The 27195-nt window shown below is 43.1% G+C and overlaps 1 protein-coding gene across 3 annotated transcripts; it reads right to left on the reverse strand.

Moving 5' to 3' along the window:
• Window positions 1-296: 296 nt before the first annotated feature.
• CCNL2 (cyclin L2) lies at window positions 297-26976 on the reverse strand. 3 transcript variants are annotated; one of them, XM_030186262.1, is made up of 11 exons: window positions 26695-26975; window positions 21142-21216; window positions 12045-12154; window positions 8311-8431; window positions 6672-6736; window positions 4224-4323; window positions 3927-4031; window positions 3398-3539; window positions 1980-2094; window positions 1806-1892; window positions 297-1426 (listed from the first exon to the last, which is right to left on the reverse strand). In XM_030186262.1, the coding sequence occupies exons 1-11, from the start codon at window positions 26932-26934 to the stop codon at window positions 1120-1122; spliced, it is 1467 nt and encodes a 488-aa protein (XP_030042122.1). In that variant the 5' UTR covers window positions 26935-26975; the 3' UTR covers window positions 297-1119. The 3 variants fall into 3 exon arrangements, with proteins under 3 accessions (XP_030042122.1, XP_030042121.1, XP_030042123.1); XM_030186261.1 differs by having other exon boundaries at window positions 297-1453; window positions 26695-26974; XM_030186263.1 differs by lacking the exon at window positions 297-1426 and adding an exon at window positions 1462-1754 and having other exon boundaries at window positions 1786-1892; window positions 26695-26976.
• Window positions 26977-27195: the final 219 nt, after the last annotated feature.

A 27195-nucleotide genomic window follows, 5' to 3' on the forward strand; every position in this document is an offset into this window, starting at 1 on the left:
GTTTTCTGGGGAAGGGGGTTCCATTTTCTATCCTCAAAGCATTCACCTTGCACACCCTGAGGACAAAACACACCAATTAAAAATAAAATTTCCTCAAATTATGGGCTGGTTATGCCATTTGTTCCTGGCTAATACCAAGAACTGCAATGGATATGGAGCACAGTCAAGGCTGTAGCATTATAACCCATTACAGGAACAAAAGCCACTCAACTTCATATAGCTCCAAGTGAAGGAATGAACTTCCACTTAATTAGAAGCTTCTTTATCAAGGCAAATACATTTTAAAGACAAAGATCTTCAAATAGAAAACACAATACTTTTAATAGAATCAAGAAAAGTACAGGTCAGATACACCATTAAACTGAAGATATAAACTGTGGTCATTTTTCAAATTTAACAAGGAGAATGACAAATTAACCATTCTTTAAAGCTTCAGTTCTCCTGAGTGCTGAGAGTTTAACCAACCAAAGAAAAGTTATATTGTCCGAAACTTCTATATATTTGCTATACCTACTGCATGCTGGTGTCCTGCACTCAGCACCTTGCAGATACAAAATACTCTTTCCAGAAATGTATCCAGACATCACATCCTTATGGCAATTCACTTAAGTCCCAGTCTTCTTAGTAAAACTCTCAAAACATATAATACAGATATTTTACATTATGCACAGCATTAGGCCACACACCCAAAGCATACCATTTCAAATGAAAAAAAAAAAAAGATAAATATAAACCTAATATAGGCATATATTCTATTTAAAAAGACAGGATTTTTACATCTGAATAATGTAATTAGGATTTCATACAAAAGATCCAAGTCCTGAACTGTTGTAAACATTAGCATTTCTCAATTTTGCAATCGGGACAACATACAGAAAGTTCTCAAATCTCTTGTTGTCAATGCAAATGATGTATTAACGACCTTTCCCATACAATTCATGAAGATACTTAAGGCTAGCACCAATTGTTGCATTAACAGCATCCACCATCTGATGGCAAAAGGGAAATTAATGAGATCTCTCAAGGCAGAGATGTGCAGTGGTGAAGTTGTAGTTTCAGCACCCGACTGTCACTGGAGAAAGAGACACACACCCCGGAAAGTCTGCCTTCACATTTGGTTCACCTCCGATGCCTGCCATGTCCAGAATGATCTCGTTCATAGCGATGGCCCATTCTCTCATAAGATCGTGAACGCTCATGCCTTGGATCTCGGTAATAGTGATGTCTTTTCTTGTATTTGCCAGGGTTCTCAGAGGAGCGCTCCCGGGAAGAGCTTCTGCTGCGTGAATGCCGGTATTTCTGGCTGGAGTATTTGTGGTCCTTCGCTTCATAAGCCCAGGACTTGGAGCTTTTGTAGGAACTGTGATTTGACTGCCTTGGAGGAGAGTCACTTCTACTTCTGGAGCGACTACGTGATCTAGAATCACTGGAGGGAGAGTAACTTTCACTTTTTCTGTTACAAACAGGGAAAAATATTTAAGATGTCACCCCACACACCTTAACTAATGCTTCTTACACAAGAACATTTAACATGCAATGGTGTCTTCTACAAAAAAGGATAAGCGCTAGAGAAGACTGGAACAATTTGATACTAGAATTGAGAAACTCACTCACCCCCCCCCCCCCCCCCCCATTGAACTTCGTAACTAACACTACTGCAATATTAATGTGTTTCATTCTCACAGTACCCGCAAACTCCTGTAACCCATCAAGGGAATCCAAACCACAACACAGCAATGCTTCAAACTTGTGGTATGAAGGCCATGGGCCTTAACTCCTCATACTTTTGACAGGGAAAAGCTTACCTCCTTTTGGGTGACTCTGACCTAGAATGAGATCTGGAGTAGCTGCGATCCTGGCTTCGGCTCCTGCTGCATCTCTCCTTTTGTAAGCTGTAGAAAAACAAGCTTAAAATCAGCTTTTTCATGTTTGGAGCACCCTGAAACCCACACAGAAAATCAAGCTCCTAACAGTCTTACCCATTCACAGGGCTGGAGGATCTAGCTCTTTTGACATCAAGTTTTCTTTTGGCATTCTTCATGGCTTGAACCGACAGTGGAGATGATTTGTTTGCTTTCCCCTCCTTTGGGGAGTCTGAAATAAAGATTTTATAACATTATTTAAAGTATATTTGGACATCTCTTAAAGTGTATTTCTCTTTTGGTTTTAAGCAGGCAATTAAAGTCAATCACAGGATGAATCTGTTTGGAATATAGATATTTGTAATGCATTTATTATTTCTAGTCCGCCCTTATCCAGGGCAGAGCACAACAAAAACATATATAAAAACAATTAAACATACCACAACAATAACTGTACAACCAGTACAGACTAGGTAGACTAGACAGCAATTATCGTAATTCCAAAAAGGAACTACCCAACAAGTTTCATTTCCAGGGATCTAATCACTCACATACAAAATAGTCCCCTTCAGGCAGGAACATAATGTGCCAGGCATAATAAATGTTCCTTTGACTGTCCTTTAAACACTGGCAACCGTGACTCATTTTCAACCTAAACAGTAATGTGATGTATTATGTAATTTTACTTTGACTGTATTACACTGGAATTGTTAATTTTATGTTGCAAACTGCACTGGACCCCTTCAGGGGAATATTGCAGTATATAAGAAATGCATTGAAGTTGATAGCTCCTCTGTCAACGTGGAGGTTGCAAATCCCTGTAACTCATCTTACTGCAGTGCATTCCAAGGAACCTAATTGGAATTAGCATTTTTCTGTGTACAGCAATCCATTTTGCTATGGAGAAGTGGCATGTTGCTTTAGCATAATGCCTGGATTGGTGAGCTACTTGAGTATAAGCTTCCAAAAGGTGAAATAATTAAGACTGCTTGCTGGGAATAACCATCAAGCAATAAGCAGTAGTGTCCTGCATCTGACTTCTCTTTAGGCACAACATATTCTTTCCCTGCTGAAACATTCCTATTTTATTACTTAGTGCCTCTGTCAATCCAGGCAAACTGTTCTAGACAGGCTGCCAAAAGAAAGCAGCAGACTTGTTTGGCAGAAGGAGGCACAACTAGCATCTCTCAGGTAACTGTACAGTAGGATGCCGATTACCCAATTAAGATTATCCAGACTGCTTTGGTTCTTTATTTTTTAAAATTCTCATTGTAATCTCTATATTAGTTCTCAAATTATGCCCGATATACAGTAAATAGAATTTTTTTAAAATAAACCCAACACAAATGGGAACAAAATATCAAAAGCAAAAAAATGCTCAACATGTAATGCTCAAAAGTGTGCGCTTTTTTCAAAAAGGAATGTCTAATTATCCAGACTGCTCTCTGCCAAGGTTAGTCCAGATAATCGGCGTACTGTACTATAAAAATCCATGGAAGCAGGGCAGCTCAAAGTTACTCTGTGCTATGACTCACCATTTTTTGAAACGGGAGAAAATTGAGGTGCATTTTCCAAGCAGGGTGTCCCATCAGGCAACAGCCCTTTTGCCCTTGCTTTAGCTTCTTCAAGTGCATATTTTCTTTGCTCAACTTTGCCTTCCAGGTATGCTAGGTCAGCCTGTAATTCAGTGGATAAAGAAAGATCACTTTCTTGAACAGCCCTATCTGCTATATTCTAGTTCAGAGGAGTGAAAGGCAGTGTGGTGACCAGAGCTCAGGACATCTCTTGTAAACATGCAACTGATCTTGCATGGAGCTGTGCATACTCCACTCAACAAATAATGAAAGCAATACTTTAGGAGCCTAATACAATATAGTACAATGTTCTCTACCACAGTTTTAGGCCAATGGTATTGTCAGAAGACTAATGGCCATCCAGTTTGTAACTGGACAAGGTTAAGATGATTAAGAGGGTGAAAATTTAAAAAAACATTTTTTTTTAAAGAAAATCCCTCATTTCTCACATTAAATTTTTTCCTTTAGCATCAAATACATAAAAACCAACCTTTTTCTGAGAGTACAGTCGTAGGATTTGATAGCAAATCTCTTTAATATTTTCCTCTGATGCTCCAAACAGGAGGAACCAGTGTGGTCGATTAGGTAATGGAATCTATGACAGAATAAACCAAGCAAGCTAAAATTCAACTGGCTGCATACACATGCTAACACATTTTACAGCCACACAGTCCCTTGAAATGACGTGTCTCCTCTGTTGCCCCAGCTAACACTTCTTTCCACACTCCACATGATCTATAAAATTACCATGCTGTGATTCAAAAAAATTTAAGGCATGTTATCTGACCTCTAATGTTCTAGCAGCAAGGTAAATGCAAGCACATGCGATGGTTTCTGGATGAAATCTCACAAAGACATCTGTGCGCAGGCTGTCATTCATATAATTCCTGAAAGAGAAGACCAAAGAATTGCACATCCTAGAAGTCCCTTAGCACTGTGAAATATCAACAAGTACACTGTCTGGTATTTCTACTAAATTCTTGGGGGGGTTGGAGGAGAGAGAGAGAAAAAAAAAAAAAAAAAAGAGAAAGGGATCAGGTTGAAGATGAAGAGAACCTGCAGCAAACACAATGATGGAGAACCCATTTTAACTCTGCTACTCCTACTTGCCCACATACCAACATGTACTGGCCTGGTCTTGTGCTTTTATACAGATGAGGCATGACATCTATCTTACCCACAGGAACCTATTCTCAATCTTTCTTTAGGATAGAAGCAGCATGCAAATATGTAAAAAAAAGTCAATGAGAGTTGTCATTTCTTGTCCCAGTTTTCCACTGCCATCCACACCAACATGCACCATTAACAGTTCGTTTTAAGAAATCCATAACCAGTCCAACAGGCTCTTCGTCATGGGCAAGTTGAAAGTTGCAAGTACTATGGCCATTGAGAAACAAAGCAGAAAAAAAAAAACAAAGTCTGGTTGAGACTGAGGCTCTTAAGAGAGCCTCCAGCTAACTGCTGCTCACAAACTGTCTTCCTCTTCTGTAACCCATGAAGTCCATGTGAAAATGGTTTCCAAGCTTTCCTGTTCAACAAGTCTTTGTATATTCAGAAGGCTGTAACTGTAAAACACTGCATATGTTCCATAACAGTCATTATTTCATTCATTCCATAATTGTGTTTCAGCAGGACAAAAAAGCAAAACTTCGTAAGTGCAGCAGCTCAATTCAAAAGGAAGGTGTGGTGGATCAAGTACCTGAAGGGGGTTTAGAGATTCTGGGTTTGACTCACACTGAGGAGCAGCTACAACTAGGTATGCAAGCAGAAGACCTTAGCTGGCTTTGAGGTGGCACTCTTGGCACATAGAACCCATAAGTCTGCTGGGGGATACAGGGAAAAGAGCAAGTGACCAAACCACTGATGAAGGATACAGTTGACCAGGGAAGGGTGTGGTGAAAAGTCCTTAAGTGTAAGGATGGTACCTCTTATGGTTTATTTTATTTGATATACTGCCTTTCCTAACAAAGTGGTTCACAATCAAAACTTAAGAACATAGGTTTTCATTATAGAATAGGTACAGTGGTATGCACCACTTGGCTGAAATTTGTTTTACCATCAGTTAGAAGGGCTCCAGCTGGCACACTGGGCAAAACAGAGTGTGGGCAGAGAAAGTGTAAACATTCATGTACACATTACATTTTCATCTGTATAAAATGTGCATGTTCTTTTACTGAACTAAATATGTAGGTGAGATATTAAAGTACTGTAAAATGCCAAAATAATAAAAAAAAAATACTTGTCACCATTAGATTAAGAACAAGCATTGTGTACTTATGCAAAATAAAAAAAAACATGCTAAACCAGGGATGTACATAATTTTTACAGTGGATAAAATCTTTGCGTTCATTGAATTTTAAGAATGGTTTTACAATAATTGATATATCTTAAAAGACTATAATTGCTACAGATGCATATAATCAGTTTAATAAATTAAAAAAGTACATTTAGATCAGCAAAATATAAACAAAGTTACCAAACGTAGGCCAGTTATTCTAACCACATACTGTATATACCACCTGTCTAGAGAGTCAGCCTTCTCTCTGGAGAGCCTGCATTGGATTGACAGAAGACGGCCGCTATCCCTGCACCAAAGCGCTTGGACAGCAGAGGAGATGGCTTAGTCACTTACCATCACAGGCTACCCTTTGATCAAAAGAGTACAGAAAAGAAAAAGTTAAAATTGGTTCTCCATCATTTATGTAACAGCACCAGACAATTTAGTCAGCAGAAACACGCCCCATACTTTTACACCCCTTTCTATATATTAAAGTTTGTTATAAGTACTGTTATGTGGATGAGCCCCATAAATGGGGAGAGAGTAAAGGATGATTGGAAAGGCAGCCTTATGCTAAGATGAACACAACCGTATAGGCAAGGGAAGGAATGAAGCATTAAGACACAGCAAGATAATCCCTCCTGTAGGCTGAGCAAAGAGAAAGCGCTCAACACACAAGGGAATACAATCCACTTTATTATCCATAGTATCACCGATTGTTAACCCCTGCAAGAACAAACAGTTTATTTTGAGGGTCAGGCAACTGATGTGGAGTCTTGTTTCCTTACCATCTTAATGAACATACACGTTTCAACAGATGATCAATACCGTGCAAGAGGCAGAACTCCAGGCACCAGTGGAGTCCATGCCATTGATGCCACTGATGACTGGAGAGCCTGCCAACCTCTCTGCTACTGCCCTTGCTGGTTTCTAAAAACAAGAGAACAATCAACTTACCATGCAGTCTGGACCAGGTGTTGGTTACGTTCACATTCTAACACCTGAAGATACATAACGATTATCTGGAAAATATGAGTTAGGTGGTTATTGTCAAGAATTTCTAGGTGTGGGCATGTAAATTGGGCAACCATGGTACACCTGCTGGAACATAAAATCTTTACTCCTTTAAAAAGTGTAGAAATTATGCTCTGCAATACTACAGCACCAGGATCCAGACACTCCTATGCTGTTAGTTATGACTGAACTGGGGTTTAAACATAAAATGGTCCACAGTATCTCCAGTTAACACCCAATCAATAATCCTAACCTAGAATAAAAGCCTACTACCCCTATGAAAAAGGTTTTAAGAATATGAGACCAACTATTTAACTAGTATCACCATTAACAGCTGAAATCCCTTCTCACAAAGAAAAACGTGCATAAAAATATTCTGCTTGCAGCAGTATGAAAGTACTTTACTAGTTTCTTCTATACACGTGTAGCCACTTGGTAAAATATTGCCAATCTGCTCAGTAGTGCATTAATAGTATAAGATATGCCAAGCTGGGTCAGACCACTTGGCCCACTTGAGTCCAACATGCTGTCACTGACAACAGCCAATCTGGATCACCAAAGATAGCAGTTCTAAGCTAATCCTAAAGGGGAAGCCCAGTCCTAGGACAGCTTCCAATCCAAGGTTTACCTGGCTAATCATGGCTTAAGATCTGTCCTCCATAAACTAGTCCAAACCTTGTTTAAACACAAAACACAGCTTCACTATTAACCTGGATCACATCTTCTAGCAAAAATTCTACTGTTCAACTGAACACCAAATTAAAGTATTTTTTTTAATACCCTACTGTTCCCTATTTACATATTCCACACAACTCCAGATTTAATAAACCTTCCATACTCCCTCTTCAAGGTAAGAACACTAACCTATTTAACCTTTATGAATAAAAGGAGCCATTTCCATATCATTTGCTCTTATCTGTACCTTCCAGTTCAGCTCTCTCTCTCTCTCTCTTTGAGATTAGGTGATAAACTGCACATAACACTTGGTGTGTTGCCATTATAAACTTATGCAACCCAAGATTATATATGTCTAAGGGGGTAATAGCAGCCCACATGAATATGCATGCTGTGAGGCACCTAACTTACAACAGTTTTCAAAAACAAACATTTACATTTTGCTCTGAAAATTGTCCTGGCAGATAACGAACACAGCTACCTGTACTACGTTATGCAACAAGTTCTTGCATGCAAACTAACCTACCCAGACTACTCCCTGAAACGCTGCTATATTATGTGCATGTAATTTACTCATAGAACACGCAGTAAATTTTCAAAAGGTGCCACTTCTGAAGTAATCACTGATCTGCATAAGTCATTTTGAAAATTACCAAAATCATTAGGATTATTTTTCCCTTTGCGCATCACTTTACAGGTAGGTATGCATAATAGATGCTCAGTTTTCTGATCTTGCAACATCCACCTGCTTGTAAGGGAGTTTTACATATAATCAACTGCTGAAATTTTCGTAAGTTAGAAAAAAAATTTCTATTAACAGTTGAATGAAAGTATCCATTAACTCCAGCTATATGTGTAGCCATTTGGTGAAGCAACTGCTAATACACTTGGTAGTGCTTTTACCTACCTTGTGAGGGTGCTTTACATGGACACAAAAACCCAGCTCCTTTAGAACTCTCCTCTCTGCTTTTATAATTTGATTTTTCAAATTAACATAGTCTTGATCCAATATTAAAGGCACTGGTTTCCTGCAAGATAAACAGAGAATAAAACCAAAGGTGAAATTTGGTCATTACATGTCCATTTCTTTTTCTTCAGTCCTGCCAGACCAGTTCAGAGCCAATATCCACAAACCACTGGGGGACAAAGTCAATCAAATCTGAGCGCTGCCCTATTCAGAGCATGTGCAAATCTATCAGTACTGAGATAGTTTTTTAGTTTTGCTCAACAGTACATTTGTACTATCAGTTCTCCTAAAAAAAAAAGGAAGTCGGGGATTGAAAAATTAAGGCTCCACTTCTGGAATATTACAAAAGCTTCTCATGAGCAGGAACCAATAGTAACAATTAAAGGAGGGAACCTGGAGTGGTCTGGTAAGAAAAGGAGGTCAGCAGGTAATAAATTTCACTTTCCTTATCACCACCAGACAAGCACAGAACTAATGTCAAGTACCAAAGCTCCCTTGAATGAGGACATGATTCATGAACCCATTCCAGGAATCAGAAATCCCTGCTCTAGTATAGTGGATCTAAAGGTTACTTCCAGTCTAGCACTTACATCCAATTGACAGTGCTTAGCAAGTGAATGGCAACACCACCAAGTTACAGCTCTACAAATATCTGGAGTACCTACCTGGATTTCATCTGTTAAACAAAAAACACACACACTTTTGTTCATCAGATCCAAGCTTAGAGCCACAGATTGTGAGGGCAAGAGGGCAAAATGGCAGTTTCCCGCCATAATGGGAGCAGACGCCTTATCTTTTCCGACACCCGAATTCATCTGAGCCGCTACCACTGACGAGGAAGTGAAGTGAGAGGGACCTGCCTCTGGCAAAACTACCATAGAGCAGTACTTGTAGGTACTGCTCGCCTCTGCCGCTGACACACTGCACAACAGCGGAGTTTCTCTGCTATCGCATTGCGCTCTGAAGCACTGGAACGGCCTTTTTTCTTTATCCAGAGGGAATTCGCACAATTGCAGGGCTGAAGCAGACGCCTAGAGCCATGAAAAAAAATACAAAACAAAACCACCGCCTGCGAAGGTGGAACAGGGCTGCTCTGCTTGTTTGCGCCTCAATACACTTGTAAGCTTTTTTTTTCTTTTCTTAAATGTGGCCGCCTCTCCCGGGCCTCAAATTTCTTTTCCCTTGAAGAGGACATTGCAAACTATCACAAACACAGCAGCAAGCAGTGCTGCAAGGAGACAACAGGACTTTGGGGGAGGGACCCGGCCACCTGAGTGCACCACCACCAAGGCTGTTGGAGACCCCCCCCCCCCCCCCCCCCCCCCCCCCCCGTGGACCTCAGCCTCTCTCTAGCTCGCCAGGGCTCATATTGGCTCTCTATAGTCAAAGTTTTCAGTCTCCACATGCTGGGAGACATGCACAACCCATCAGTCACATTCACATATCCGTTTATCTTGTTGGGCAGACTGGACGGACCGTGCAGGTCTTTTTCTGCCGTCATCTACTATGTTACTATGTTCTAGGCCAGTCCAGAGGGATGCCAAGGAATGCCCCTTTGCAGTTTAATCTTCACTTTGGTAAAAGCCCTTTATCCACAGTGTGCAGCTCTCAGTAAGTTTGAATAGGTGGTGTTGAACTCCTGTACTGGTCTTGCAAGATTTCACATCCCAAGGTCAATGTAGGAGTTCCTTCACTGTGTGGCTCAAAGAAGCATATGGTATAGAATAGACTGCAAGGTAAGGGAGGGTGGGGCTACAGTGCTGGATAGCTGAAGGCTTGGAAGGGCGATGGGGGAGCATATGGAGGGTGTTAGGTTTTAAATTACTATTAAGGGAAAGGGAAATAGGACTTGATATACTGCCTCAGGTTTTTGCAACTACATTCAAAGCGGTTTACATATATTCAGGTACTTATTTTGTACTAGGGGCAATGGAGGGTTAAGTGACTTGCCCAGCGTCACAAGGAGCTGCAGTGGGAATCGAACTCAGTTGCCCAGGATCAAAACCCACTGCACTAACCACTAGGCTACTCCTTCACTGGTGGATATGGTGGGGGAAATGAGAGACAGGTGTGAGGATGTTATAATGCCGTTATATCACTCCATGGTGCAACCGCACCTTGAGTATTGTGTTCAATTCTGGTCACCGCATCTCAAGAAAGATATAGTGGAACTGGAAAAGGTGCAGCGAAGGGTGACTAAAATGATAGCGAGGATGGGACGACTTCCCCATGAAGAAAGATTAAGGAGGCTAGGGCTTTTCAGCTTGGAGAAGAGACGGCTGAGGGGAGACATGATAGAGGTATATAAAATAATGAGTGGAGTGGAACAGGTGGATGTGAAGCGTCTGTTCACGCTTTCCAAAAATACTAGGACTAGGGGCATGCAATGAAACTACAGTGTAGTAAATTTAAAACAAATCGGAGAAAATGTTTCTTCACCCAACGCGTAATTAAACTCTGGAATTCGTTGCCGGAGAACGTGGTGAAGGTGGTTAGCTTGGCAGAGTTTAAAAAGGGGTTAGACGGTTTCCTAAAGGACAAGTCCATAAACCGCTACTAAATGGACTTGGGAAAAATCCACAATGCCAGGAATAACATGTATAGAATGTTTGTACATTTGGCCTGGATTGGATGCTTTCGTGGACAGGATGCTGGGCTCGATGAACCCTTGGTCTTTTCACAGTGTGGCATTACTTGTGTACTTAAGGTGGAAGGATCGAGAAAAGGATATGACTGAGGAGAAGAAAGATTTGAGAGAGCTATTTGGGGGGGGGGGGGGGGGGGGCTGAAAGGGACAGGAGAAAGGGTAGCTGGGTGAGAGAAAAATTAGGCAGATGAGATGTGCAAGTCTGAAATAAAGGAGCTGAAGGGAGGGAGAGAGGTTATTGGCCACTGGCTCCGATTTTGCCAGCAGCATGCTATGGTGTCATTACAGGGGACAAATAAAAATCTCTCTGATCTGATTTAAGGAGAAAGCAGCTTACTTTCTTACTCCCCTAATGGCTCCTAGATTCAGAAAATATTTGTCAAGCTGGATGTATCATTCGCCAGTCAAATCTCTTCAATCTTCTCAATCTAATCTGAAAATTCCACCTTCATCCAGAATGCACCATTGTTTTGCTTTTAGCTGCCAGGCTCCGGTTCTTATGGAACTTTATACTATTTCCTTATAATCTGAATAAAGGAGAGGGTTGAAAACAGTTTCCACCCAAGCTTTTGATTGCTAGCAACGTTTCTGAGTCTGTCCTGGAAATAACTTACTTTCTTATTAAAGTGTCTAAAGCCTAATCCACACACAACATTAGATTTTTAAAAATGTTATCTAGCAGTCCATTCTGGTTTCTTTACAAATTGTCTTGCTTTGTTAAATCTTTCCTCCGTTCACCACCAATATTTGGTAATTATTTCGGATTGCTTGTTGGTTTTGCCCTTGCTGCTTTTTTTTTTTTTATATTTTAACTTACTTTGATTTGTACAAAGTAACAGAAAAATGTAAAACTTGACAGAGCTTCAGAACATTTGGCAGTGCCCAAACCCTTAGTTTTTACTTCTGGCCCGAGTTCAATCCATTACAGTCATTTCATTAAACGGTAAAGAAATAAAATTCTTCACACAGATATACAGAAATTTCAAGTAGCACAGTAGTGTGTTGTCTTGAAAACCATGACACTTACTTATTTTCCCTTAGTTGTCGAAGACGATGAAACACATTAATTACATCCCTTATACGTCTTGGGGCTTCTTCAATTTTGGACGCCAGATGAACACATGCCATTGACACATGCTGAAACACAAGTAATGCAACATACTGATATTTTGGTCAACTGGAATGGACAGCATCCATCAATTTCAGGGAGGGATCAGATTTAAAAAAACAACAACAAAAAAAAGGTGAGATCACACCAAGGAATTGTAAGTATAAACACAAGAGGGAGGCAGAAGGGAAAACAGATTAGGCTCACACAAAATTTAAGGAATGGAGAGAGAAGGAGAAAAATCTATTCTTTAAGCTCTTTTTAAAACTTTATCTACTGCTCCCCCATATCTCTGGTGGCAATCAAATTATCCAATCCTGGACACATTTTTTCTGCCCACAAGAAGTTCAGGAACAAGGGATCTTTAGGTGGGATGGAAGGATGGAGACTGAAGGGTTTGTTTTTTCCCCCCAGTGTTGTGAATGGCAGGAAACCACAAGTGACAAAAATGGATTGGAAAATCCAAGAAAAGAAAAAAAAACGGAGAGAACAATGGAAAAATCTGAGTAATATCAGATCAAGCAAAATCTGTAATTGATACAGGCAGGTATAGTGGCCAGGCCATAGTAATAAAGGGTGTAAAATTCAGACAATACCTCACATCTACATTTATGCTCCTAAGTTTATGCCCTATTTTCACTCAGGGACATAATTCATCTTAATTTAGGAGTTTAAAAGCTATGCTCAAATTTAGGCCTGCCATGTACAGTGGTGGAAATAAGTATTTGATCCCTTGCTGATTTTGTAAGTTTGCCCACTGACAAAGACATGAGCAGCCCATAATTGAAGGGTAGGTTATTGGTAACAGTGAGAGATAGCACATCACAAATTAAATCCGGAAAATCACATTGTGGAAAGTATATGAATTTATTTGCATTCTGCAGAGGGAAATAAGTATTTGATCCCCCACCAACCAGTAAGAGATCTGGCCCCTACAGACCAGGTAGATGCTCCAAATCAACTCGTTACCTGCATGACAGACAGCTGTCGGCAATGGTCACCTGTATGAAAGACACCTGTCCACAGACTCAGTGAATCAGTCAGACTCTAACCTCTACAAAATGGCCAAGAGCAAGGAGCTGTCTAAGGATGTCAGGGACAAGATCATACACCTGCACAAGGCTGGAATGGGCTACAAAACCATCAGTAAGACGCTGGGCGAGAAGGAGACAACTGTTGGTGCCATAGTAAGAAAATGGAAGAAGTACAAAATGACTGTCAATCGACAAAGATCTGGGGCTCCACGCAAAATCTCACCTCGTGGGGTATCCTTGATCATGAGGAAGGTTAGAAATCAGCCTACAACTACAAGGGGGGAACTTGTCAATGATCTCAAGGCAGCTGGGACCACTGTCACCACGAAAACCATTGGTAACACATTACGACATAACGGATTGCAATCCTGCAGTGCCCGCAAGGTCCCCCTGCTCCGGAAGGCACATGTGACGGCCCGTCTGAAGTTTGCCAGTGAACACCTGGATGATGCCGAGAGTGATTGGGAGAAGGTGCTGTGGTCAGATGAGACAAAAATTGAGCTCTTTGGCATGAACTCAACTCGCCGTGTTTGGAGGAAGAGAAATGCTGCCTATGACCCAAAGAACACCGTCCCCACTGTCAAGCATGGAGGTGGAAATGTTATGTTTTGGGGGTGTTTCTCTGCTAAGGGCACAGGACTACTTCACCGCATCAATGGGAGAATGGATGGGGCCATGTACCGTACAATTCTGAGTGACAACCTCCTTCCCTCCGCCAGGGCCTTAAAAATGGGTCGTGGCTGGGTCTTCCAGCACGACAATGACCCAAAACATACAGCCAAGGCAACAAAGGAGTGGCTCAGGAAGAAGCACATTAGGGTCATGGAGTGGCCTAGCCAGTCACCAGACCTTAATCCCATTGAAAACTTATGGAGGGAGCTGAAGCTGCGAGTTGCCAAGCGACAGCCCAGAACTCTTAATGATTTAGAGATGATCTGCAAAGAGGAGTGGACCAAAATTCCTCCTGACATGTGTGCAAACCTCATCATCAACTACAGAAGACGTCTGACCGCTGTGCTTGCCAACAAGGGTTTTGCCACCAAGTATTAGGTCTTGTTTGCCAGAGGGATTAAATACTTATTTCCCTCTGCAGAATGCAAATAAATTCATATACTTTCCACAATGTGATTTTCCGGATTTAATTTGTGATGTGCTATCTCTCACTGTTACCAATAACCTACCCTTCAATTATGGGCTGCTCATGTCTTTGTCAGTGGGCAAACTTACAAAATCAGCAAGGGATCAAATACTTATTTCCACCACTGTATAAACCTAATTTATGAGACTAGTACTGAAAATTAGTGCCAAGGTCCTAACTTCTTTTCCCCACCCTAAATCTGCCCCTGTTGCCACCCACTTTTTATGCTCCTAAATTTAAAAGTATAGTATAATTTTGAGCACTCAGCCCTAACCAAGTTTCAAACAGGGTAATTTAGCAGCATAAATCCTTTGAATATTGGGTCCATAGTAAATGATGGCAGATAAAAACCTGCCAAATCCATCCAGTCTGCCCAAAAGGCGACCAAAGTTGCACAGCAATGTTGCAAACTGACTATATTTTACTTGCTATCAGCCTTAAGGCATTCTCCCATTCCCCTAGCATATGACATGAATATGGTATAAAATATACGGGAAAATTAGGTTCTTACCTTGGTAATTTTCTTTCCTTTAGTCATAGCAGATGAAGCCATTACGTATGGGTTATGTCCATCAACCAGCAGGGGAGATAGAGAGCACTCAAACTTTCACAGTGCCCTCTTGGCCAGCTAGCTCCACTGCCTCTTCAGTATTTGAAGCTTCCAAAGCAGTATGGCAAACCGCAATGGGAATCACAAGAGCTTTCCTCACAGCGAACGATGGCCCATCACAAGGGCATGAACTCATAAAGGAGGGAATGCACATCCTCCTGGAGGGAATAAACTCATCCTCCTCATTGTATAAGTGGAGGGGAACACACGCGCCTCCTGGAGAGAATCAACACATCCTCCAAAAAAAACATGCTGGAGGGAATGAACACATCCTCCTAAATTTAAGCTGAACATGAATCCTGAAGATTGTTTTCCAACTTTCTCCCAAGGAAGGAACTTCAGGAAATTAGAACAGAACCTGAAAAACAGATTCACAGCATACAGACAATCATACAGGGAGGGCTCATGGCTTCATCTGCTATGACTAAAGGAAAGAAAATTACCAAGGTAAGAACCTAATTTTCCCTTCCTTGTCATCAAGCAGATGAAGCCATTACGTATGGGATGTAACAAAGCAATCCCTAGATAGGGTGGGAACAAGCCACACCACGCGCTAGCACTTGTGCACCAAAACGCGCATCCCTCCTGGCAGCCACATCCAGCCTGTAATGTCGGGCAAAGGAGAGCTTAGAAGCCCACGCTGCACTGCATATCTATTGAAGAGAGAGTGCTCCAGTTTCAGCCCAAGAGGAAGAAATCGCTCTAGTAGAATGTGCCTTAAAGGCTACAGGCGGAACCCTGCCAGCCAGCAGATAAGCTGAAAAGATAGTTTCTTTGAGCCAGCGGGCAATAGTGGCTTTAGACGCTGGAGACCCTCTGCGAGAACCGGATAGCAAAACAAACAGATGATCAGAAGTCCTGAAAGAGTTAGTAACTCGCAGATACTGCAGCAGAGTCCTGCGCACATCCAAAAGGTGCAGCTGCCCAAAAGATTCTGGAAACTCTTCCTCTGAAAAAGAGGGCAAGAAAATAGGCTGGGGTAAGTGAAAGGCTGAAACCACCTTAGGCATAAAGGAAGGCACGGTCCGAACCGTGACTCCGGACTCTGAAAATTGCAGAAATGGGTCTCTACAGGACAGCGCCTGGAGCTCTGACACCCGTCTCGCCGAGGTAATGGCCACCAGAAAAACGACCTTCAGTGTCAAGTCTTTCTCCGATGCTCGTCGAAGCGGCTCAAAAGGAGATGCCTGCAGGGTTTTCAAAACTAGCCCCAGGTTCCAAGCTGGACAGGGTGCTCGCACTGGAGGTCGGAGCCGAAGCACCCCTCTAAGAAACCGTGCCACATCTGGGTGAGCAGCCAAAGACACGCCTTCCACCTTACCACGAAGGGAGGCCAACGCTGCCACCTGCACCCGCAGGGAATTATAGGCCAAGCCTTTTTGTACACCTTCCTGCAAAAAGTCCAGAATCGGCGAGACAGGAGCCCGCACTGGAACAATGGCTCTGGAAGCACACCAAGACTCAAACAGGCACCAAATCCTGGCATAAGCCACGGAAGTGGACCGCTTGCGGGCTTGCAGGAGAGTGGAAATAACTTTATTGGAATAACCTTTATCCCTCAATTGCGCCCTCTCAATAGCCATGCCATAAGACCAAAGCGGCCGGCGTCCTCCATGGCTACCGGTCCCTGAGTCAACAGGTTCGGTACCAGAGGTAACGGCAGAGGAGCCTCCAGGAGCATCTGTCGGAGGTCTGCATACCAAGGTCTCCTTGGCCAATCCGGGGCGATGAGGACCACTTCTCCTGGGTGCAGCCAAATCCGCAAGAGCAGGCGCCCTATCAAGGGCCATGGGGGAAACACAAAGTAGACCCGGAGGCCAGGGTTGAGCCAAGGCATCCAACCCCGCCGAGCGAGGATCTCTCCGTCTGCTGAAGAAGCACGGGACTTTGGTATTGGCACTTGTCGCCATTAGATCCATCACGGGCTTGCCCCATTTGGCACAGATCTGCAGGAATACTTCGTCTGCCAGATTCCATTCTGCTGGATCGATCTGATGCCTGCTCAGATAATCGGCCTGCACATTGCTCTGACCTGCAATATGAGCTGCCGACAGACACTGAAGATGCAGCTCAGCCCCGTGGCAAATCAGTTCGGCCTGCGCGGCTAGTGCTCTGCACCTTGTTCCGCCTTGTCGATTTATATAGGCCACCGTTGTCGTGTTGTCCGACATCACTCTAACAGCCAATCCTTCCAGGGTCACTTGAAAGGCCAGAAGCGCCTGAAACACCGGTTTCAACTCTAGGCGGTTGATGGACCACTCCGACTCCTCGGGTGTCCATAGACCCTGGGCATGCTTCCCCTTGCAGTTTGCGCCCCAGCCCTTCAGGCTGGCATCTGTTACCACTAGGCACCAAACGGGGAGCGTCAGCGGCATTCCTCGCCGCAGCATGCTGTCCGAGAGCCACCACTCCATGCTGAGACGGGCCGCAGGGAGCCAAGTAAGTCTGCATTGGTAATCCTGAGAAATAGGAGACCATCTCCGGAGTAGGGAATACTGTAGAGGTCTCAGGTGCGCTCTCGCCCAGGGTACCACTTCCATCGTGGCTGTCATCGATCCCAGCAGCTGGACAATGTCCCAAGCTCGCGGGCGGGGCATCCTCAGGAGCAGACGGACCTGATTCTGAAGCTTGCACCGCCTTAGCTCGGGTAGGAACACATAGCCCGAGACTGTGTCGAACCTGGCCCCCAAAAACTCTAGAGATTGTGAAGGGGACAGGTGACTTTTGGCCAAATTGACGACCCAGCCTAGAGATTGCAGTACTGAGACCACTCTGGCTGTAGCTTGTAAGCTCTCTGTTGCAGAGTCTGCTCTGATGAGCCAGTCATCTAGGTACGGGTGAACCCTGATACCTTCTCGCCTGAGAAAAGCAGCTACTACCACCATTACCTTCGAAAAGGTTCGGGGAGCTGTGGCGAGGCCAAAAGGCAAGGCCCTGAACTGGAAATGTTTTCCCAACACCACAAACCTCAGAAACTTCTGGTGCGGGGGCCAAATCGGAATGTGCAAGTAAGCTTCTTTCAGGTCTAGAGACGTGAGAAACTCTCCTGGCTGAACCGCCGCAATGACGGAGCGCAGGGATTCCATGTGGAAATGCCGCACTCTCAAGGACTTGTTCACTTCTTTTAAGTCCAGAATAGGGCGAAAGGACCCACCTTTTCCCGGCACCACAAAGTAGATGGAGTATCGGACGCAGCCTTGCTCGGCGGGAGGCACCGGGGTCACTGCCCCTAACTGAATCAGACCTTGTAAAGTCTCCTCCACCGCCGCCCGTTTGACGGCAGAACCGCATCGGGACTCCACAAACACGTCTCTTACTGGGGCGTTGAATTCTATTCTGTATCCATCTCTGATCAGGTCCAGAACCCACTGATCTGAGGAAATCTTGGCCCACTCCTCGACAAAGAGGGAAAGCCGTCCTCCGATGACAGGCATCGAGGAAAGGGCCGGCGCACCATCATTGAGAGGGTCGCCCCTGAACTCCTGGTCTTGAGCCACCGGCTGCGGAACGCTTGTCCGAGCGAAAGGAGTTCCTCTGCTGACCACGGGCACGAGAAGTGAACCCAGCAGAACGCCCTGGGCAGTACCTTCTAGCTTCACGGAAGCGAGGTCTGTACGAGGAGTGGACCGCCTGGCCCTTAGAGGAAGGCCTCTGCCTATCTTCGGGCAAGCGCTGGGGTTTTGGATCACCCAGGCCTTTCACAATTTTCTCTAACTCCTCACCAAATAGGAGAAGTCCTTGAAAAGGCAACTTCACCAACCTTTGCTTAGAGGCCATGTCCGCTGCCCAGTGTCGTAGCCACAGACGACGGCGAGCCGCCACTGCTACTGCCATTTGTTTAGCCGAAGCTCTGACAAGGTCATAAAGGGCATCAGCCAGAAAGGACAAGGCCACCTCCATCCGCGGAGCCACATCCAAGAAGGGCTCCGCTCCATCTCCAGGCTGAGCCACTGCCTGTTGCAGCCAAGCTAGGCAGGCTCTCACAGCATAACAGCTGCATGCAGACGCCCGAACAGTGAGACCTGCAATTTCAAAGGACCGTTTCAAAGCTGTTTCCAGCCTATGGTCTTGAACATCCTTCAGGGCAACACCTCCTTCAACAGGGAGGGTAGTTCTCTTTGTCACCGCAGTGACTAGGGCATCCACTGTAGGCATTTGAAAACGAGCCATATGTCCCTCACGCAGAGGGTATAACTGCCCCATAGCCCTGGAAACTCTCAAAGGTCCCTCGGGGTCAGCCCACTGAGCCGAAACAAGCTCTAGGATGGAGTCATGCAAAGGGAAGGCCCGATCAGCTTTCTTGGTACTAGCCATCCTGGGATTACCCGAGGAGGCCATGCCACTGTCAGGATCTTCAATCGAGAGGGCCTGCTGGCAGCTCATCACGGTGGAAAATCCTCACCGCGGAGGGATCATCCAGATCCTGTGGTAAATCCGCACCTGACTCTGGTTCCTCAGACCAAGAACGTCTGTCAGAGTTCTCCGAATCCTCACACCCCGACCACGGGGGGGGGGGGGGGGGGGGAAGGTGCACCACAATCTGAAGGGGAATTAACCCTTCTGCGCTTATCTTTAGGCCAAGCATCCGGGAAAAAAGCCTCACTGGGCAGTCCCAGGCCAGAATCCATCGGGGGGACAATCAGAGGAGCCTCAGGCGACCCTTGAGGAAGGGCTCTTTTCATCATGTATGCTTTATGCAGCAAAAGCACAAAATCCGGGGAGAAAATCTCAACCTGGGCACCCAAATCCGGTCCGGTGCTAGCCACTCCTGAAATAACCTCATCTCGAGGTGCCCCACCCGGCTCAGGTCTCTCCATGTCCACGGAGGCCGCGCCATGCGGTGTAAGCAAAATGGCGCCCGCTGCCAGCTCAGAGCGGGAAGAAACATCGCTCGCCATGCTCGGGCCGGCTCCTACGCCAATACAGCACGATTTACAGAGCCCTGCTGCTGATTTGCGCTTGCCACAAGTGGAACAGCGCTTTACATTGTCCGCAGCCATCGCCGAAAAACGGCGGTAAAATCCAAAATGGCGGTTCTGCGCCAAAATCGCCCCGATCGCGGGCCCACCCCTGCTGAAAATCAGGTCAAAAACCTCTGTTCCAGCGTCTCTGCGTTTAAAAACGCGACGCGACTTTTTTTTTTTTTTTAAAGCTGTGAGGAAAGCAGAGGTATTGAAGACTCCGGAGGCTCAGATGAGTGGGAAAGGCAGGGAAAGGGCGAACCTATATGCCTGCATCCACTGTTGGTGGGTAAGGACAGGGAAAACAAGGTAATATGTCCACATCCACAGAGGAATGGGTAAGGCAGGGAAAGGGCTAACCTATGTGCCTTTAAAGTGAAGCTGCTATAGCCTCCAACACCCCGGTTAACAACTGGCAAGCCAGGAACCACCTCCCGGCAGATTTTTCTGGAGCTCGAACAAGCTGCAGCCACCCTGCTAAGGGAGATAGAGAATACTGAAGAGGCAGTGGAGCTAGCTGGCCAAGAGGGCACTGTGAAAGTTTGAGTGCTCTCTATCTCCCCTGCTGGTTGATGGACATAACCAATACGTAATGGCTTCATCTGCTTGATGACAAGGAAATAATTGTTCTTGATCTGTCCTTGCTATTCTCAGGTCACAGACTACAGAGTCTATTCGGGGAAGACAATCCAGATCTATCCTGATTATGGAAAGAGATGGAAGAAGTTTGCCCTGTTTTTCCATATTTGGGCACAGACCATATTAAGTCTGTCCAGCACTGGCCTTACTTTTCAACAACGAGATCAGTTTGGCTAACCAATGCTAGTCTCTAACCTGGAAGGTACAAAGGCCTACAAAATCTAACTTCTACGCAATGAAAAGAAATACAAATTTACACTGGTCAAACTAAAGCTACTTTCACATATGTCTAAACACTAAAAGCAATCTGGATACAAAAAAGCCCTCCAATTTACATGAAAACTGGTTTACCAAAGTCTCTTCTAATTACTGCTCTGAGCTGTTGACCAGCAGTGGCTGTGTAAAGTAATATCATTACCATACTGAAGATAACACCTATGACTTTTGCCACATGGACATTAATATTTAAAACAAAACAAAAATAAAAAAAACCCACAGCCCAGTAAAGCAAATACTGCAAAGAAGCCTCTGCCATCTTAAGCAAGTCAATAAACTGCACTAGTGGAAGCTTAAATTACATGAAAATCCATATATTTAAGACACTGTAAAGTAATCAAAATAGAGCTTTACTCACCTCCATTGAATGTTTTACAAAAGATTTTGAATAAAAGAAGCGCTGAAATAAAACTTGCCCAGTAGCCATGGCCACCTAGAGTACAAAGAAAAGAATAAGAAACTATAAATGAATGCATTATATTTCAAGCAGCAAAATTAATTTGCACTCTTTAGTTGTCATGTATATGCTTAGAACTGGGTATTAAACTTCTAGTATTCTGTCCACAAGGGTTATGTCCTGTCTGGTAATCCATATGAACCACACCTCTGAATTAAAATTGCTAAGTGTATCCCATTGTTGCTAATGTTTACAGAAGCTAATCAACTAAACAGAAAGTAACAAGTGAACTACGAGTTCATAAAGGTAAATAAATGTTACTCAAAAGTACCTGGAATTATAGCAGGTTTCTGGCAACAAACACCATTTGTTTACTTTAATATTGTTACCTATACTACTACTATTTAAGACAAACCAAATCGTCTTTTCCAGTTCCAGCCAAAACCTGAAATTTACTGCTTGGTTGATTTTGACCAAAGGCAAAATCAAGGATTTGCCCCTTCCTTATCTCCCCTCCCCCAAAACAGGAGCTGCTCCCATACTGGATGCCTTAAAATGTGCCTCCTACCCACCCACCCACCCCAGACCTAACTTACAATTCCCAGTGGTCTAGAAGTGTAGTCAGGACAGGAACAAATCCCAATTGCCTCTACCCATATCAGCTATGCTTGCAAATAAATGGCTGCTGCAACCTCATAAAACAGGCACTAGATATCATGGCAGTTATTCTGCAGCTATCCAAATAAGCTGCTACCTCCTCCACTTTACAAATCACAAAATGGCAGGCATGACCTCTAGTGGCATTCTTGTGAGAAGTCACGGCAAAGAGCAGAGCCAGCATGGGCACGATGATTGCTTATGCCCAGACTATAGCCCTAGACTACCAGGGATTGTAAAGTAGATCCAAGGAGGCCTACTCCTGTTCAGGGGTGGGGGGTGTTACTTTTTTTCAGTGGTGGCTGAAACCTGACAGGTTTCATCCAAAGCAGAACAAGTTCAAAAAGGTGTTTTTCGGCGAGACTGAAAACATAACCAAAAATGGGTTTTAGGTCAGTTTTGGCACCAAAAATTAAGATTCACAGAGTACTCTAAAAATGCATCTAAGCCACAGACCCCGCTTTGTGCCATTTACAATATAGCAAACAGTTAAAACAAGTGTTTGGTTTTTTTTTTTTTTTTTTTTGGGGGGGGGGGGGTAGGATTAAAATTTAAAGCAAACACAAGTATGAAATTTTTATCTATTTGGATATTAGCATAGCAGTCTACCCAGGTAACATTCATCTTCTTGGCAGACATGCATATAGAAACTCCAAATGCAACCCAGCACTCTCTCTTCTGGTTCAATGTGGCTTACAAAGCACCATAAAATAACGAGTGGTGTGGAATGGGTAGACGTCATTAGATTGTTTACTCTTTCCAAAAATACTAGGACTAGGGGGCACACAATGAAGCTATAAAGTAGTAATTGTAAAACATTTCTTCACTCGACATGTAATTAAAAACTCTGAAATGTATTGCCAGATAATGTTGTAAAAGCAGTTAACTTAGCAGGATTTAAAAAAAAGGTTTGGATAACTTCCCATAAGAAGAATGCATAAGCCATTATTAACAAGCCCTTGGGGAAAATTCACTGCTTATTTCTAGGATAAGCACCATAAATGCATTCTATCATTTTGGGATCTTGCCAGGTACTTGTGACCTGGGTTGCCACTGTTAGAAATAGGATAAAGGGCTTGATGGACCTTCAGTCTGTCCCAGTATGGCAAATGCTTATGTTTGAACAGTGAGAATAAGCAGATATGTAAAAACAATGTATTCTACCCAAACTTTCAGCTTTGCAGTATTTGTACTGAGCATGATCAAGCCTCTAACCACAAAAAAAAGAGAGGTGCTGATGCAGAATGCTTACTGTAGGCTCCAGGGTGCAGTTAACAAGAGATAGGTGTGCGCTTTCGCTTAGCAGCAATGCAGAAATGGGTCCAGCATGGGAGTTAGCTTGTGAGGCAGCCATTTACACTCAGAACATTAAAATAAATGTCAAGCAAGCTATTAGCTATTCCACCCTGATGCAGTGAAGTTTCTAAGCAAACAACTCAAGAAACTTACCACTGGGTCTGAGGCAATGTTGGAGGGTTGGCTCACTTTCGTGACAGAAAAGCTGTCACCCTTCCCCCGATGATCCGAGCACCTCCCTGCCCTTTTTTGCATAAGTCCAACAGCTAACCTATCTCCCTCCCCACCGATTTGTTAAAAATGTTTCCCTGGTGTTTAGTGCACCTACCTATACCAATTCCGCCTCAGCTCTGTCTTAAAATAGAAAATTCTCCTGGTTGTTTTGTGCACCCCCCCCCCCCCCCCCCATTAAGGTGTACCTGTGAGAGATACATACTCCCGCATCCTGCACTACAATCTGGGACCATGACAGCTCCTGACCACACACACACAGTTTGTCAATAAGGGAATATTTCCTTTATCTGGCAGTGTGGCAACTACAAAAAAAAAAAAAAAATTCTCTTATGTTGCAGACTGATGCCGCTCGGTACATTCCAGGATGCACCATTCGGGGTCAGGGTCCATCTCCACTCACATGAAAACAGGAAGTGAAACGTTTTGTAATGAACTGTGGATTACTGACATTTTTACCACACCAGTAATTTGTGTGCTTATTGATTACTGCATAGCAATGATATTTTTTTCTTGTTAATTTTGCAATGGGCTTGCGCTGGCCCTAAAGAATCCAGAAGATTCTGATTATACCTTATATACTGGGTACCTCAAAAATATTCAGCCTACTTATACAGATAAAAGGAAGTATTTTGAACTACAAGTGTAAGCCTTTTCTATCAAAATTACACAAATGCTGGACCATTCCAACCCTAAGCCAAGTGTTCCTCGAAAAAAAAGATTTGTAGCAAGATACTGTAGCAATTAGCCATCAAAGATCTGGGAATAAATGTCTAAGCAACATAGAAATTACACAATCATGCTGAAAAGATTCACTATATTACTCTCTTTCCAAACTCTGTGTCGCAATAATCCCATTTAGAAAACAATGGGACTCAATTACTACATCGTGTTATTACACAAATAAGTGCTTAATTACTAGCACACAGCCACATTAACATACAGTTCACCCAAGGAGGTTTAACATGAGACAGCATCACATGACAAGGCTGAAGCTTCCATCTTGATACACTCAAAGCAAACTATTGGTCAACGCCAAGCCACACATAGGCAGTCCTTATTTCTAATAATCACAAGGTCCGCCCACTGGCTTCAGGTCAGAGGAAGGGCCAAGCATGCTCCTGCCATTTCCTATCAATTAAGTTTTCTTGGGTTCACCACACAGTAACCGCAAAATTACCACAAAGCCCATTTAGTGTTTATGTCAGAGCATTAAGAATATTATTTTTAAAGACAGTGGTTTTTGTGTTTATGCAGGGTATATGCCATCATTTTCAATTGGATTATATTTTGCTTTTAAGTTTTTATAATAGGCATGACAATATCACTCTTTAAGTCAGTCGGATTTTATGTTTTTGCAGGGTATACGCTATCTCTCATTTTCAATTAGATCATGTTTTTCTTTGCCTTCCCACATGTGTGGTGGAATCTGTCATCACAGCCAATTTTTGTTTTTTCAATTTCTTGTGTCATAATACTCCTTTTTAAATTATCATCCATTCCATTCGTATTTCACCTTTTTTCATTTTTCATGTATTCATATATATTTATATATGTTTTTGTCCAGATTGTCTCAATTTGTGAGAACCTTTGGAAGAATATCTGTATATGCAAATCTGTAGGTATGTTATATTTTGAACTATACCTATTGTGTCTGTTGGTATTATCATTTAAATATATTAACGTTAACACCACAATTTGCATGTTTGCATTAATATTTGCACAATATTCAAAAATATCATCTATATATGCCAATTTGGGTGTAATAATGTACTGTTGCAATTTTACTCCTTAAGTATAACACTATTATCATTTTTGTCTGTCCTTTTCAACTCTCGTAAAGTATTCGCATTAATAACCAGTCTTCATAAGATAGTTTATATCTTTTTATTCGCATATATATGTTTTAATTTTTTTACGCATAGCGCTTTTGATGGTAAAATGGTTTGATCATAATATTATTTTTATAAGTCTCTTTTGCCTATATTATGTGGATTTGTTTTATTGAGGTTTTAGTTTAACTTTTTATGTTTTTAATTTTTTATAACATACATATTTATGGATTTATGATATATTTGTAAAAATGGTTTGTGATAATATATTTGTCATTTTTACATATTATCCTCTATATTATGTATATGTTTTATTATATGTTGTATTTCTGTTTTGTTTTAGACCCCTGAAGGCGGCCTTTTTGGCCGAAACACGGACTGTGTAGGGTCATAATAAAATACTTTGGCTTTTTTACACCCGTGATTTTAGTTTGGTCTTTCTGGATTCCTTCTACTTGTTTTTGTTTTCTTGTATTTTTGCGGGAGACTTGGACTCTCTGTTGTGTATAGATGGAGAGTGGGTACGGAAGACATTTAGCTGTTAACAAGCTGCAATTACTACACACTGATGCAGAATGCAGGACAACTTACCACCTCCTAAATAGGAGACATTATGTGTTTTTACCTTACAGCAGGTACCATGTGTTAATGTAAATGCATGACCTACAATAAAAAATGCTAGGAATACCCTCAATAGGTATCAAGTACTATCTGCACCTACAATGTGGCAAAGTCCCAAGTTATGCCACAGTAACTGCAAATTTTACTATGGTTTAGTAAAATGGTCACAAACTGTTAAAAACCAATAAAATTCTTGGACATAAACTCAGATAAAACCTGAGAAGCCAGGTACCATTTTGGTAAAATCATATTTGTTTCTGAATAACACTAAACTCATTTACCTGTTACTTCATAATCATACCTAAATATTAGTACTGTACCTACTAGTGACGATTTTCCAACGCATGGTTTGGACAATAACTTTGAAGTGAGAATGGAAATGGAAAAAGTTACCTCACAATTGAGCCAGCCTCCAAATCATTTCCCAGGGATTTAGAAAACAAACGCATTCTTTATACGTCTCAACAATCAAGAGCAGTGAGTCACTTCAGGAAATTCCACACTACCCCAGCCAGCATTATCCATAGGATTCGCCCCAGTGAACACTAGACATGGAAGTGGGGTGTTATTCGGTAAAAAGTGGAGTTACGCAAATCCTAAAGCTTTTATTACAATCCAGAACGAACAGCTAAATCGCAATTAAACCATTAACATAGCCGTGTACAGCGCTGCGTAACCCTAGTAGCGCTTTAGAAATGTTAAGTAGTTGTAGTAGAAGTGCAACGCCCTGTGGGCCTAACCCAGAGAAACCATCGAATAAAAACGAGTCTAGTCTAGAAGACAAAAAAAGAAAGCAAAAGACGTTATTCCCAACATATAATTAATGTATTAAAAAACCCCCACACCGAAAGAGAGCCTAACAGCCTTCATATTTCACCTGAGGCAGCCGAAGCAGAATACCCGCAGCTTGGATGAGCTCGCAGCCGGCGCAGCGAAGGCCCCGCTCTGTAGCCATATCCAGGCCGTCCATCTGCGACGGCGTCAGCGTACAGCACTCCTCCGACATCAGACAGTTCTCTAACGTAATAAGAACACCCGAATACATTTTGTCGCCAATAAGGATCCCTTGAGACCCAGGTCCCGAACTGGGCCCACTGGTCGTCGGTACAGCCGCCATCTTCCGCTCTCGTCCTCCTTCCCCACTCTAGGCGTAGCCGTAGACGACGGTTACCACTGTAGACGGTCCCGCCTTATTGGCACATACTGATTGGATGAGGTACCGTCGTCTTTAGTCTCTCTGGCACAGGGATTGGCTCACATCGGTGTACATCATATTTTCCCGAACGAGGGAGTTCCGGAGTGACGTAAGGGTTGCGTGCGGAAGAGTACGTAGACGTGGTGGATGTGTGAAAAGTCCGGAAGTAGTAGGGAGTTAGGC

Source organism: Microcaecilia unicolor, chromosome 13, assembly GCF_901765095.1.
Source record: "Microcaecilia unicolor chromosome 13, aMicUni1.1, whole genome shotgun sequence".
NCBI classification, from domain to species: Eukaryota; Metazoa; Chordata; class Amphibia; order Gymnophiona; family Siphonopidae; genus Microcaecilia; species Microcaecilia unicolor.

Excerpts from the sequence above, each read along its gene's own strand:
- CCNL2 (XM_030186261.1), bottom strand. The coding sequence starts at position 26,934 with ATGGCGGCTGTACCGACGACCAGTGGGCCCAGTTCGGGACCTGGGTCT. Across the intron at positions 8,432-12,044 it reads CGACAACTAAGGGAAAATAA|GAAACCAGTGCCTTTAATAT; the intron begins GTAAGTGTCATG and ends TTTATCTTGCAG. Across the intron at positions 2,095-3,397 it reads TTCTCCCGTTTCAAAAAATG|ACTCCCCAAAGGAGGGGAAA; the intron begins GTGAGTCATAGC and ends TCTTTATTTCAG.